At 40.3% G+C, this 12,104-nt stretch overlaps 2 protein-coding genes across 2 annotated transcripts in view; one reads left to right on the forward strand and one right to left on the reverse strand.

Moving 5' to 3' along the window:
- LOC124132818 (extracellular serine/threonine protein kinase FAM20C-like) overlaps positions 1-3,906 on the forward strand; it is a 50,500-nt gene extending 46,594 nt beyond the window's left edge. Inside the window, exons 5-8 of the mRNA XM_048392885.1 lie at positions 1,280-1,392; positions 1,645-1,935; positions 2,767-2,848; positions 3,250-3,906. Coding sequence (XP_048248842.1) covers positions 1,280-1,392; positions 1,645-1,935; positions 2,767-2,848; positions 3,250-3,538 — 775 coding nt within the window. The 3' untranslated portion in view covers positions 3,539-3,906. The remainder of the gene's footprint in view (positions 1-1,279; positions 1,393-1,644; positions 1,936-2,766; positions 2,849-3,249) is intronic.
- Positions 3,907-11,147: 7,241 nt separating this feature from the next.
- The window catches only part of LOC124132849 (RYamide receptor-like), a 109,694-nt gene continuing 108,737 nt past the window's right edge, over positions 11,148-12,104 (reverse strand). Inside the window, exon 4 of the mRNA XM_046496989.2 lies at positions 11,148-11,408. Within this exon, the coding sequence (XP_046352945.2) occupies positions 11,148-11,408 (261 nt within the window). The remainder of the gene's footprint in view (positions 11,409-12,104) is intronic.

Raw genomic sequence — 12,104 nt, forward strand, 5'->3', positions numbered from 1 at the left:
CCGTTTTTTGCCACTGAAGTATCGTGTTATCTTTTGTATTCTTTCATTCACACTTAAAAGATGGTACTTGTTCTTACCCTGTCTGGCGTTCGGCATTAAGGGGCTAAAACAAGGACTTGTCGGCTCGGAGTCAGTATACTGTGTCTGATTGGGGTATCCATGTTAAACTGCGGCATGGTATCTCAGTGAGCTACCACTATAAGGCGGCATCAGTCCGGACTAGTACAAGCAGCCACACACACACACACACACACACACACACACACACACACACACACACACACACACACACACACACACACACACACACACGTGCATGCACATCGCTATATAAGAGCAATAATCTTGGACGCGACGTTAAACCTAATTTCACCTCACCTCACTTGTACAACTGCCTCTGTGGTCTAGTGGTAGAGCTCCTGCCTGGAGAGCGGAATATCGCGTACAACCCCCAGCACCATCATACATACAAAAGACGTTAAATTATGGTTCTTGTTGTTATCCTGCCTGGGGATAAACAAGGACTGGTGGGATCGGAGTCCACTATGTCGAAAGTGGGTATCACTTAAACCCCATTTCACCTCACCACCCAAGGTGTACAAGTGACGGTGTTGTAATCCAACTCACAATTTCCGTAGTTGCATCTGCAAGGTTATTCATATTTGTTTGTTGTTTGTTTGTTTGTTGTTTAACGCTGCACTCAACAATATTCCAGCTATATGACGGCGGTCTGTAAATAATCGAGTCTGGACCAGACAACCCAGTGACATCATGAGCATCGATCCACGCAATAGGGATCGATGACATGCAACAACCAAGTCAGCGAGCCTGACCATCCGACTCTGTTAGTCGCCTCTTACGACAAGCATAGTCGCCTTTTACGGCAAGCATGGGTTGCTGAAGACCAATTCTGACCCGGATATTCGCGGGTTAATCATAAATAAGGCATTCCACAATTGTATACCAACAGCAATAATCGCCTACGGGATACATGGAAGGCAGAAAAACGTTAATAATATTGTCAACATAACGTAAATGTTGACAAGATAAATTGTTTGTCCTTTGACACAAGAAACAGGTATAGAATAAAATAAAATACATTAACCAGAGCTGTTCTTTCAGGCAAGTCGACTGATGCATGTGAAAGAATGTTAACCAAAACCACGTGACACATAAATCAACTGACTGAAATACACGAGAAAAGTTGTGACCCTCTTTCTACAGGTGCATGAACTTGATATCGAAGTGGCTCATTTAAAATATGATTGTGTCGCTTCAGGCTGCTAGGTTTTCACCGAGTGCCCCCGACGGCCGGTCGCAAGATCAACATGACCCACGACATTAAACGCTTCGCTGACCACAACCTGGTCAAGACCTTCTTCTATTCCCCAGGTGAGATTCTTGTAATGCGGTAAACAGTTTGTTGGAATAATGCCACTCAGGCCCTTAACTCACCCTCGCCAGCCTTGGAAGGAGCCCATGCCAGACTGACGAGTTCACGTGACCATCACATCGGACAACATACTCTGTCACGCGACACCATATGGTGTACTAGTACCTAACGTCTTTAATTCTTTAATAGTTCCCAAGAAAGATGTTCCTGATGTGATGTGAGATGTGACTTCACCAATGCCTCTGTTTCAGCGGGCAACGTGTGTTTCCACGGCTCGTGTATCTTCTACTGTGACTCGACCCACGCCATCTGCGGCAACCCAGACACCTCGGAGGCGTCGCTCGCAACATTCCTTCCGCCAGAGAAAATAGCACCAAGAGAAAGATGGCTGAACCCATGGCATCGGTCGAACAGCAAGCACCGCAAAGCATACTGGGAAGTTTACGATGATTTGTGCGACAAGGTGAGGAGTCGCCCTCCCTACAACTCTGGTCGTCGGCTCCTGGATCTCATGGATATAACAGTGTTCGACTTTCTGACAGGTACAGTGAACATGTCCAATCTTACACTCACTTGAAGTCAAATTCTGTAAAATATAATGGATTGAGTGAAGTTTTCGCCTAGGGCTGGGACGAGTCCAAATTTACTACCCGAGTACCCGACCCCGTTTTACCCGACCCTACCCGGGGACCCACTGCACGTCTCAAGAGTTGGGAACAAAATGTCTGATTGGTAATTGTTTTACCGCAGCCCTGGCTAAGACTATTTAGATACATGTGTCAAACAATCAGATCATGCGTTCACTGAAGTTAACTGAGGCTTTATCTTTACTCAAACATATAGAAGTCAAAAGGAATGTTTGCATCGTCAGAAAGAAATGCGAACATTAGCGACTTGTAGTGTAACCACTGAGCTATAGTGAGCTTTTGTCATTAAACAATATATCACAAAATTTCATTTATATCCGCTTGGTGTGGGAGGAAAGCCCCACGTGATGCAAGTCACATTTACCACGTTGGTGAACCCATGATCATAGGTTCCTGCGATACCCATGGGACGCAACTCTGCACAGCGTATTGCGGCGCCTTTGACGTCTGGGGCCCAAGTTGTCAACCGCGTGTTTGATTAGTTATGTATAAATCACGGACATAAAGATTTGTCTTTCTTTACTATGGGTAGAATGTACATTAAGCCGAATCCTTATTGTGGACTGTTGTTAGATGAGCTACTGTGTGCTGGTTGTATTACTATATCGCCATCCAAGGGCAACTTGCACCAGAACAATTGCTTCGTTGTGGGCTTTGCTCGGATGGCAAATTACTGGTGCGAGGTACAGGACACAGAAATGATAGTATTTTTTAAATGGTTACCAGGCAACATGGACAGGCATCATTATGAGACGTTTCTGGACTTCGGCAATGAGACTTTCATCGTGCACCTTGACAATGGGAAATCGTAAGTAGAAATAAGAATGAACGTTTGTTGTTTTTAACAGAATATTGTCTATATTACGCACTCCTAGAAACATATGAATGATGTGGTAAATATGGCTTTTCTTTGTGACATGGGACCGGTGAAGATCCGGGGTAGAAGAGGTCTTCAGCAACCCATGCTTGCCGTTAAAAGCGGCTATGATTGTCGTAAGAGGCGACTAACGGGATTGGGTGGTCAGGTTGCTGACTTGGTTGTTGCATGTCATCGTATTCCAGTTGTGTAGATCGATGTTCATGATGTAAATCACTGGATTATCTGGTCCAGACTCGATTATTTTCCGACCGCCGTCATACAGCTGGAATATAGCTGAGTGCGGCAAACAAACAAAATATATTCAACAATCACTCCATACTTCACTCCAGGTTCGGGAAGACGAAGCACGATGAGATGTCCATCCTAGCGCCCATCAGCCAGTGCTGTTTGATCCGCCATTCCACCTTCATTAAACTAGTGAAGCTGTACCGGGGCCCCGAGAGTCTGAGCACTGTGATGAGGCGAGTGCTAGCAGTAGACATGATCAGCCCCGTTCTCCTTGACCCCTTCCTGGACTCGCTGGACAGAAGGGTCATGAAGGTCCTTCAAATGGTCATGGACTGTGTCAACCGACGTGGTCAACCGTATAAGTCCGTCATCGTCGATGACTTCTTCTAATGTGAATGAACAAATTATCAGAAAGGTTCAAAGATGATGTTCCCTTGAGCAAGGTGTATCAAAATGGTTTCTAAATATCAGACCAAACACCTTCAGGATCCCTATTTGGTCATTAGAGCCGGACGGAGGACATGCTTCGTGTGGCCAGGCATGTTTTAAACTGACCTGTGCATTAATCATGGACAATAGCCACTTCTTCAACTTTGGGACAATTCATTTCAACTTGGATATATACCATTGATCAAGGGATCATTTTAATTCAGTCCAGTCAAGTGTTCAACTCGTGTTATGCTTTCTTTTACAGTGTAAACTATGAAAGTCTAGTAAGATGATATTAATATCATATTATTATCTTAAATGAGTCAGAACTACGAATCAAGCGCTGATCTCACTGAAGAGAAACGTTGACTCGTGGAGATGAACCGCTAGTTCGCAGAAGCTACAGTAAAATCCTTCTTTGTGTAGAAGGACTGTCACTCTTTCTTTCAAAATCCAAAGGACTTCGGCAGCCATTCTTTGATCTTAAAAAAACCTGACTTCTGTGACTTCGTGACCAACGACGTATCTACGTATGTGTTCCTATGTGCAACCGACTCTCGCGGTCTCAGTTGTTCAATCAACAAATGGTTGTGGCCGTTTGGCGTCTCTCTGTGTCTTTGTTTGTGGTGTCCAGTGGATCCTCAGAAATCTATGGTTAAAAGAAACTGTTCTCTTGCAATGGTGTAGAGACAAAATCATCGAGTATCTATGTCATGATATCTATGTTCTCGAGATGTCATTGTATTGACATTTATTGAGGGAGTTGCTGTGGGCTATGGTTGGGTTTTACTCTGATGTTACTGGTGTCTTTATTTGGAAGTTATTTTAGTCAGGGTTCTGTCTCTACATATTAATCATATATTTTCGTTTATTTTTTATCCAATTATCTATTTTAATGCTATACCTGATTGGAATTCGCATATGGTGTGGAATATGTCAAGCTCAGGTCTCAACGATTAGACGAAGGGTCAAATAAAAACAATTAAAATCAGTATTTATACTCGTATAATCAAAGCTTGGAACTGTTGATTGGACATTTCTATTTAAAAAGAAAATTGTGATTAAGTGTTTAAGACTATATCAACAGTGTCCTAATTGACGCACTACATTTATTGTTGCATTTATGTTATTTAAGTGTACACTGAGAGCTTAGATATGAATTTGCCATTTAAAGTAAACGTATTTTTATTGGGCAATTATTGGTCGCTTGGGCGAGGGACATAAATGCACTGAACTAAAGATAACGAGAACCTTAATTTGGCATGTTCAATTCAATATTACCATATCCAACTGAAAGTGATTAGTTCATTTGTACGGAAGCCCATCAGGACCACCATGTCATGTTAGTATTATCTTGACAATTCAAGGTAATAACTTGAAAATTGAGTTCAAAATTCTTAACTTTATAAAATAAAAAATATCTTATACTATCTGGAAAAATCAAGTTATTAAGTGAAGAATTCAAGATGTACTGCATTCAACAAATGAAGTTCCCAAAGCTTCATTTTGTGCTCTGAGCTGTTACTGTTGACAATGAAGAACTTTTTTTTCAAGATAATTTATTTTAATTTTTTGGCCATAATGAGCTTCCGTACATTTGACAGTAATATGGGTTTCATTATTTTGTAATGTGTCGTGCAGTGGCTGCAGTGGTTGATAATTGATTGAATTTCTTAATAAGACTTATCCGCAATGTTCCATAGATTGTCAGCTAAGGAAGTGATTATTTCATTTCATTTCTATGGTAACATTGACACGTGAAACATGTCAGTGTCATATGTCAATCACGGCGACTGTGGAGCATTCTCGCAGTGTGTATGTGCTGTCTCCATGTGCCTACGGATAAATTGCATATATATTTTGTGAAATATTTTCCTAGACGGGTAAATGATTGTAAGAAGCGGTCGACGTGCAAACACGGGGTGCACACATTGTACGGCAATCATCTGTGATATTAGACCTGCAAGACGTGTTTGTTGTACATATATTTATATACATTCCTTGAACATGCATAGAGGTCGTTTTTACTGTGCGAAATAGCGGAATATGATGAAAGTGTTGGGGTCGAGAATTAAGCTGTTGAAATGTATGTACACGTTCAATTCTGTTTCAACAATCTCCCAGTGCTACTGTTGAAATTTATATTGTACTATTTTGTACAGTATTACAATTTTACATAGTCATCTTGTGAATTGATTGGAATTGTGTGACAAATATTGCTGAGAAAACTTACTTAAGGAATTCATATTTCATTTTTGCTAATGCATTTTGCAACAACTTTGTATTATATGAAGTAAATTCAAAGTTGGCTGTTCAGTAAGAACTGTACAAGTGCCTTTTACAATTTTTATTTTTAGGACATGCTTTAACGAATAAATTTGTCTTTGCCGTTTTAGAAATACATACCCAATAATTATGCTATTTTTTGTTATTTTGAGGACATACTTTAACGAATAAATTTGATTCTTTTACTCTTAAAAATACGTATCGAAAAATAATGCCATTGTCAAATTTCATTTTTGTGTTATGATTTAGTAATTCGTATTATATGAATTATTTTATTATATGAATTTATTTTATGACATTATTTTAGAATATTGATCTAAGAAGCCATAAACCAAGTGACAGTGAGCACAGGCTTCAGTTAAACCGAATTGTAATAGAGAGTGTTTGACACACACTTCCTGTCACGTAAGAGTATGGAAGGCAAGTTCTGTAATATGTGATGGCTTTAGTGAGCGCAGTAATGCATTGTTCACTTAATGCATGAGTGGTAAGAAAAATACCCTTCACGTGTTGACTAGTATAAATGTCCTATAGCTATGAACACGCAGGGGCGTGTATGGTATCATAATTTACGGACGGCCAGATGTAATACATTTGACCATTGGCAATATCCATAGGTGACCGTTACTGGTCAGTATTAGGGAAAATAATGGTTGGCTGACGTGGTCATCAAGGTTAATATGGCGATCATTCCAGTCATCTCATGTAATAAAAAAATGAAATGAATGTATTTTTGTTTTTTATTTAATATTCCTTTTAGTGAGGAAGCACACCGTCAAAACTTCCCGGGTTTGTGAGCACGACGTGCCTCCATCATCTGTGAATAATATGGCCGCTTTGCAGATTTGTATCCAAGGAATCAAGCGACAGTCTGGTTCAAACGAGAGGGGAACCAGCGAGTACACTGACCAATTAGTGCTGTCGTTACAACGATACAAACGTCATTATTATACCTCTATCAGACTGATGAGATCTGATTGGTCCGCTGGATTTTGAAAAAATACCGTGTAACCCGCCTTGGAGGGTAATAAATTTCTCAGCGGAGGATTAAAGGTCTTATACCCCGCCAGGTACAATGCAGGCTGCACGGGGATTTCTGAGAGGCAGTATAAATCCTTATACCCTGCTTCGATGCAAAAAAAAAGCCGCACGCTTTTCTCGAGCAAATGAAGTCACGTGACATAGCACGTTAACCTCAGCTCAATCGAACATCTGTTTTCTATCAATTTTGAATTTGTGTTAATTCTTTTACAATGTCCCATTTTACTAGATCCGGCCATAATGTTATACAACTTATAATGTTACCAGCTTGACAGCGTGTACAACGTGTGTCATGGCCTTCTGGTTGACTGGGGGCACGGGTGGTCCAGTCGTCTAAGGCGCCGCGATTCGCTGTGCAGAGTTGCGTCCCTTGGGCACTCCAGAAACCGAAGTGGTAAACGTCTGAGACCTGCATCACTTCGGGTTTCCTCCCACATCAAGCTGACACGCCGTGATATAACTGGAATACTGTTAAAAGCTCACTCACTCACTCACTCACTCATTCTACAATTTGCTTCAGTGTCAGGCTATGGCGTTGTTTATACAAACTTGGAGTATGGCTCATTTGACTTTCATGAGTTATAAACGGACACATTTCATTAGCTTACAATAAACACTCGTCACTACCCTATGTGTTCACGTGTAATTGAAAACGTAGTGTATGCAAGACCGTGAAATATTGAACATGGATGAAACCAAGGGAGTTTAAGGCAAAACAATTCGCTGTGTATAGTAAGTCCATGGTTGTGTAGTAATTCTATCCTCCTTATAAGCAAGTCTAGATATGTGGACAGCCAAGTCTAAGGACTCCAGTCTCTTATTAGGACAACTTGTTTTTATTATTTACATAATCTAGAAATTATTATTTGAACTAGTAATTATTGCCTTAGAGGCTTGTGCAAGTCTATGCGTAGTACAGGTATGCATAATACAGTTCCGTTAACCGTTGGTTCAGGTGCCCTGAGATTTATATTGGCTTGTCAGCATAATGTGTAATTGTACTCGAGACGTTCAGTGAGTGAATGTTTCTTAACACCAAAGTCAGCAATATTATATCTATATCACCACAACCTGTAAATAATCAAGTCTGGACCAGACAAACCGGCGACTGAAGGCATGAACATCGTTCCTTTCCCTCGGGGCCCGGTAACACACGAACAGTCTCGTCAACCTACTCTGACCTTACCCGACTTTTGAGGTTCTCGATTTCACTACAGTGTCCCAGAACTCATTTGTACAACTACCTCTAGACATGCAAAATATCTTAAGTATGGCGCACAAAATACGCCAGGTTTGGGGGAAGATTGGCTGCTGCTGTTTCTTAGATGTTTTCTTCGAGATTGTCATAGTGCGGCGTTTTTCAAATTGTCTAAAATAAATTGTTGTTGTTATTGTTGTTATTATTATTATTATTATTATTATTATTATTATTATTATTATTATTAACGTTATTTTCCACTTTCAACAAATATTTCAAGAGGGATAGTCAGCTTCTTCTCAAAACACATTGACCTCTTTATTGCCAATTAACACAACGCTATTTCAGCTCACCAATGCTTCTTTCTACCTAGACTGTTATTCAGACCCGGAAATAAAGACTAAAATATATATCTACAAAATAACAATAATATAAACCAAATGGAGCCCAGAACAATTCTTAAATTCAGGAGCTGAGGCAAATCTAGACTTGAGTTGGACACTTTTTTTAAACTTTTCTCAAGGCTCTGCTAGACTACTTTCTACGATAAACCGGTGCTCTAAACTATTGGTTAAAGCAGCGAAAATCAAGGAAACGCAATTTTTTAACCCCTCTATTAGGAAAGTCTATAGTTGAGTCAGGGACAGCTGTTAGGTTACGCAATTCACTTTTCAGAGTTGCGTCCCCTACCCGTGCCACGATCCGCTGGTCGTGGGTTCTTATCCAGAGTCACTCGGACTATGATTTTCATGTGTGTTGATGTGTGTTATAAACAGGTATTATTTTCTGGTTCATGTCACTGGTGTCAATGCATAAATTTAAAAAAGTGGGATTTGAACCCGATAATCCACGTCAGAAAAGACACCTCATAATTTCAGTCACTTGATTGTCTGATCACGAGGATATCTCCATGCCACGTTGAAAGGGTTAACAGGAGCCATTAGAGGAGATAGGAAGTGACTGCCGACCTACTTCATTATTTCCTTTAAATAAGACACAAATCCCTAGCCGTGATCGTTTGCCAGATGTGTGTGGACACAGAACCTATAGAGGCTCGTTTTAGGCCGTCATGTTAACTTGTCGCGTGGAGGTGTGATGTCGGGCATCGCTGATTTACCTCGTCAGATGGATGTTTAGAGGCTTAATTAGCACACACACACACACACACACACACACACACACACACACACACACACACACACACACACACACACACACACACACACACACACACACACACACACACACACTTCACCTCACCTTTTCAAGCTAAAAGTTATGTGAACATTCTAACCAGCCAATCAGTGTCGAGGCTTCTCAGTTCTCTGTACTGGTGAAACAATCATGTCTCTGCCCTTACACTGAGTGCTGTGCGTGTCAGGGCAAACTGTTATCCTGAATGAGGATCCCACTGCAGGCTTTCTATTGATAATACACTGTTGAATAACATTTAGGAACGTCCCAACATACTCATTATAAGAACGAAATGAAGTGTGACGAGTGTGAAGTCCTGGGTATTGACATTTATTTGTCACTGAAATATAAACAAGCGTTTCTATAATTATAAGAAATATCTGCTAAAGCTGTCCATTGTAATATTCCGACTATTTAAAAAATAAACGACGAGTTGAAGTTGGTTATCGTACAATTTTATTGTTAAAGCAAACACACATCCTCCCACACCGAACACCTTGAAGATGAACGAACTGTGTTTTGAAATTGGACCAATTCAATTTGGGACCCAGCGCTCCTACTGTAGTCCTCGGACAAGCACGCACGCACACTCAGAAAAATAAGAAAAATGTAGATTTCATTAATCACACAATATCACACCTTAGACCCACTGCTACTACACTTCGCTAGTGTTAGATGACAGCAAGGATGAGGACATAGATCACTCTCTCTCTATCTAACTATCTATCTCTCTCTCTCTGACACACACCACACAAACACAGACAGACACACACACACACACACACACACACACACACACACACACACACACACACACACACACACACACACACACACACACACTTCACCTCACCTTTTCAAGCTAAAAGTTATGTGAACATTCTAACCAGCCAATCAGTGTCGAGGCTTCTCAGTTCTCTGTACTGGTGAGCAAAGCATTCAGACAAGCATATCGATTACGGATGCAAAATATGAAGGCCGCGTAATTACATTTTGCTGATGTTCTCTAAATCCTTTCGTTTCTGATCGCCCTGCCATCTCCCATGGAAATGTCGTCAGATCTACACACAGAGAGGTGTCGTATCACAGTAAAAGATCAGGGCCCCGTTCCTCAAAGCGATCTTAGCGCTAAGTAGATCGTAAGTCCCATACATTAACATAGGCTTACGTTCGTCGTAGTGCTAAAGTCACTTTGTGGAACGGGGCCCAGCTTTTAATGCGATTTGAATTTGTCAAATCCGTAATTTACATTTTTTAGAAAAAAAAAACACGCTTGAAATAAACTGCATGATATTACAAACAGAGATCTGAACACGATAAGAACAACGGTGGCACGTTTTCCCAGTCATGATAATACACATTTCAAAATGTAGAACATGACTTCATGTGCGTGTCAGACAACCCTTTAGTGTTAATCCCATCGACCAGAATCCACCACAGCAGTTTATGGTTTATTTGATAATTCTGTAATAAACATATTCCATAAATAAGCCGAATTCTATTAACTTTAATGCACATTTCTGGGTAATACAGTAAAGTGCGTTTATAACGAACACGCTTATAACGAACTGAGGGATATAACGTACTGTGTTTTGGTCACGGGCATTTGCTGTATATATCCTGTATATATGTTTATAATGTACTACGGTTATAATTACTGGTCCTTTTGAGTTCGTTATAACCGTAGTTTACTGTATATTGTTCGGTGATCGATACAATGGTGCAATTTTATTTTATTTTGCGAAGAACGACACATGGATAAAAACATGGAAAAAGGACGCCCACAATACACAATGATATGTTTTATAACCATGAACACAGAAAGATGTACATTTGTTTTTACGGAACAGCCTACATCTGAGTGACGATTGGTGGTCTCGCAGCCAGAGGGAGGCTAGTGGAACTGCGACTGTGACTACTGTTAGAGCCGAGATCGGTACCGTCGTCAACGGTTTTGTCATTGTAAAACATTTTTCTAAATGCTCCCCTGAAGTTGCGGTTGTAGATGGCGTAGAGAACGACGTTGTATGCCGTGCTGAACGAGGCTAAGGATATTTTGATCATGTTTATAGGGCCACCCACAAACATATGATCGTCTCTACCCGATATTTTCTGAAATATTAAAACAAACCGTTTAGTTGCTGATGATAAAATGAAAGGACTCACTGTAAATGATTTAAAAAAATTAAAGACAACATGACCAGACATGTATGAATAAAATTATCTTTTTACTACGTGTCTGTATGTCAAACATCTTCTAAACAAATTAATGTCGAAATTATAAAGGTTCACGTGGTTATAAACGCCCCTGAAAACATCTAGAAATTTAATTTTATGGAACATTTTAGGATCAGTTAAACATTAATTTTGTTGCTGACAAAAAAAAGACGTGGAACATTTGAACAAAACAAATCTCATTTAAATCAGACCTTAGTTCTCGCTACCGCTAAACAAAGATCTGAAGACATCCCATTAGGGGTCACGTCAGAACGACCGACCTTTCATCCGACCAATCAGAGCGTCACTTACCAGATCATGAAAGTGACAGTCGGAATGTGAATTTTAATCATGCAACCTCAAAAACTTTAACACAGGGTATTCCGAACGATAGTTACGGGTTTAACGACTGAATCCAAATAATCTACACCATCTATCAGCCATTCCAGAATGTTTTTTTGTTTAGGTTTCAAATTTGTAATCGAAAATTTGTCAAAAAATGTTTCGAAGAGTAGTCGCCAATTTGAAATTAGTGCCGTAAAGCACGAGAAATCTGCCTTCTGATTGGTCATTCCATTGGTCGGTCAAAGT

Source organism: Haliotis rufescens, unplaced genomic scaffold (assembly GCF_023055435.1).
Source record: "Haliotis rufescens isolate VD_foot unplaced genomic scaffold, xgHalRufe1.0.p SCAF_11, whole genome shotgun sequence".
Classification (NCBI taxonomy): domain Eukaryota; kingdom Metazoa; phylum Mollusca; class Gastropoda; order Lepetellida; family Haliotidae; genus Haliotis; species Haliotis rufescens.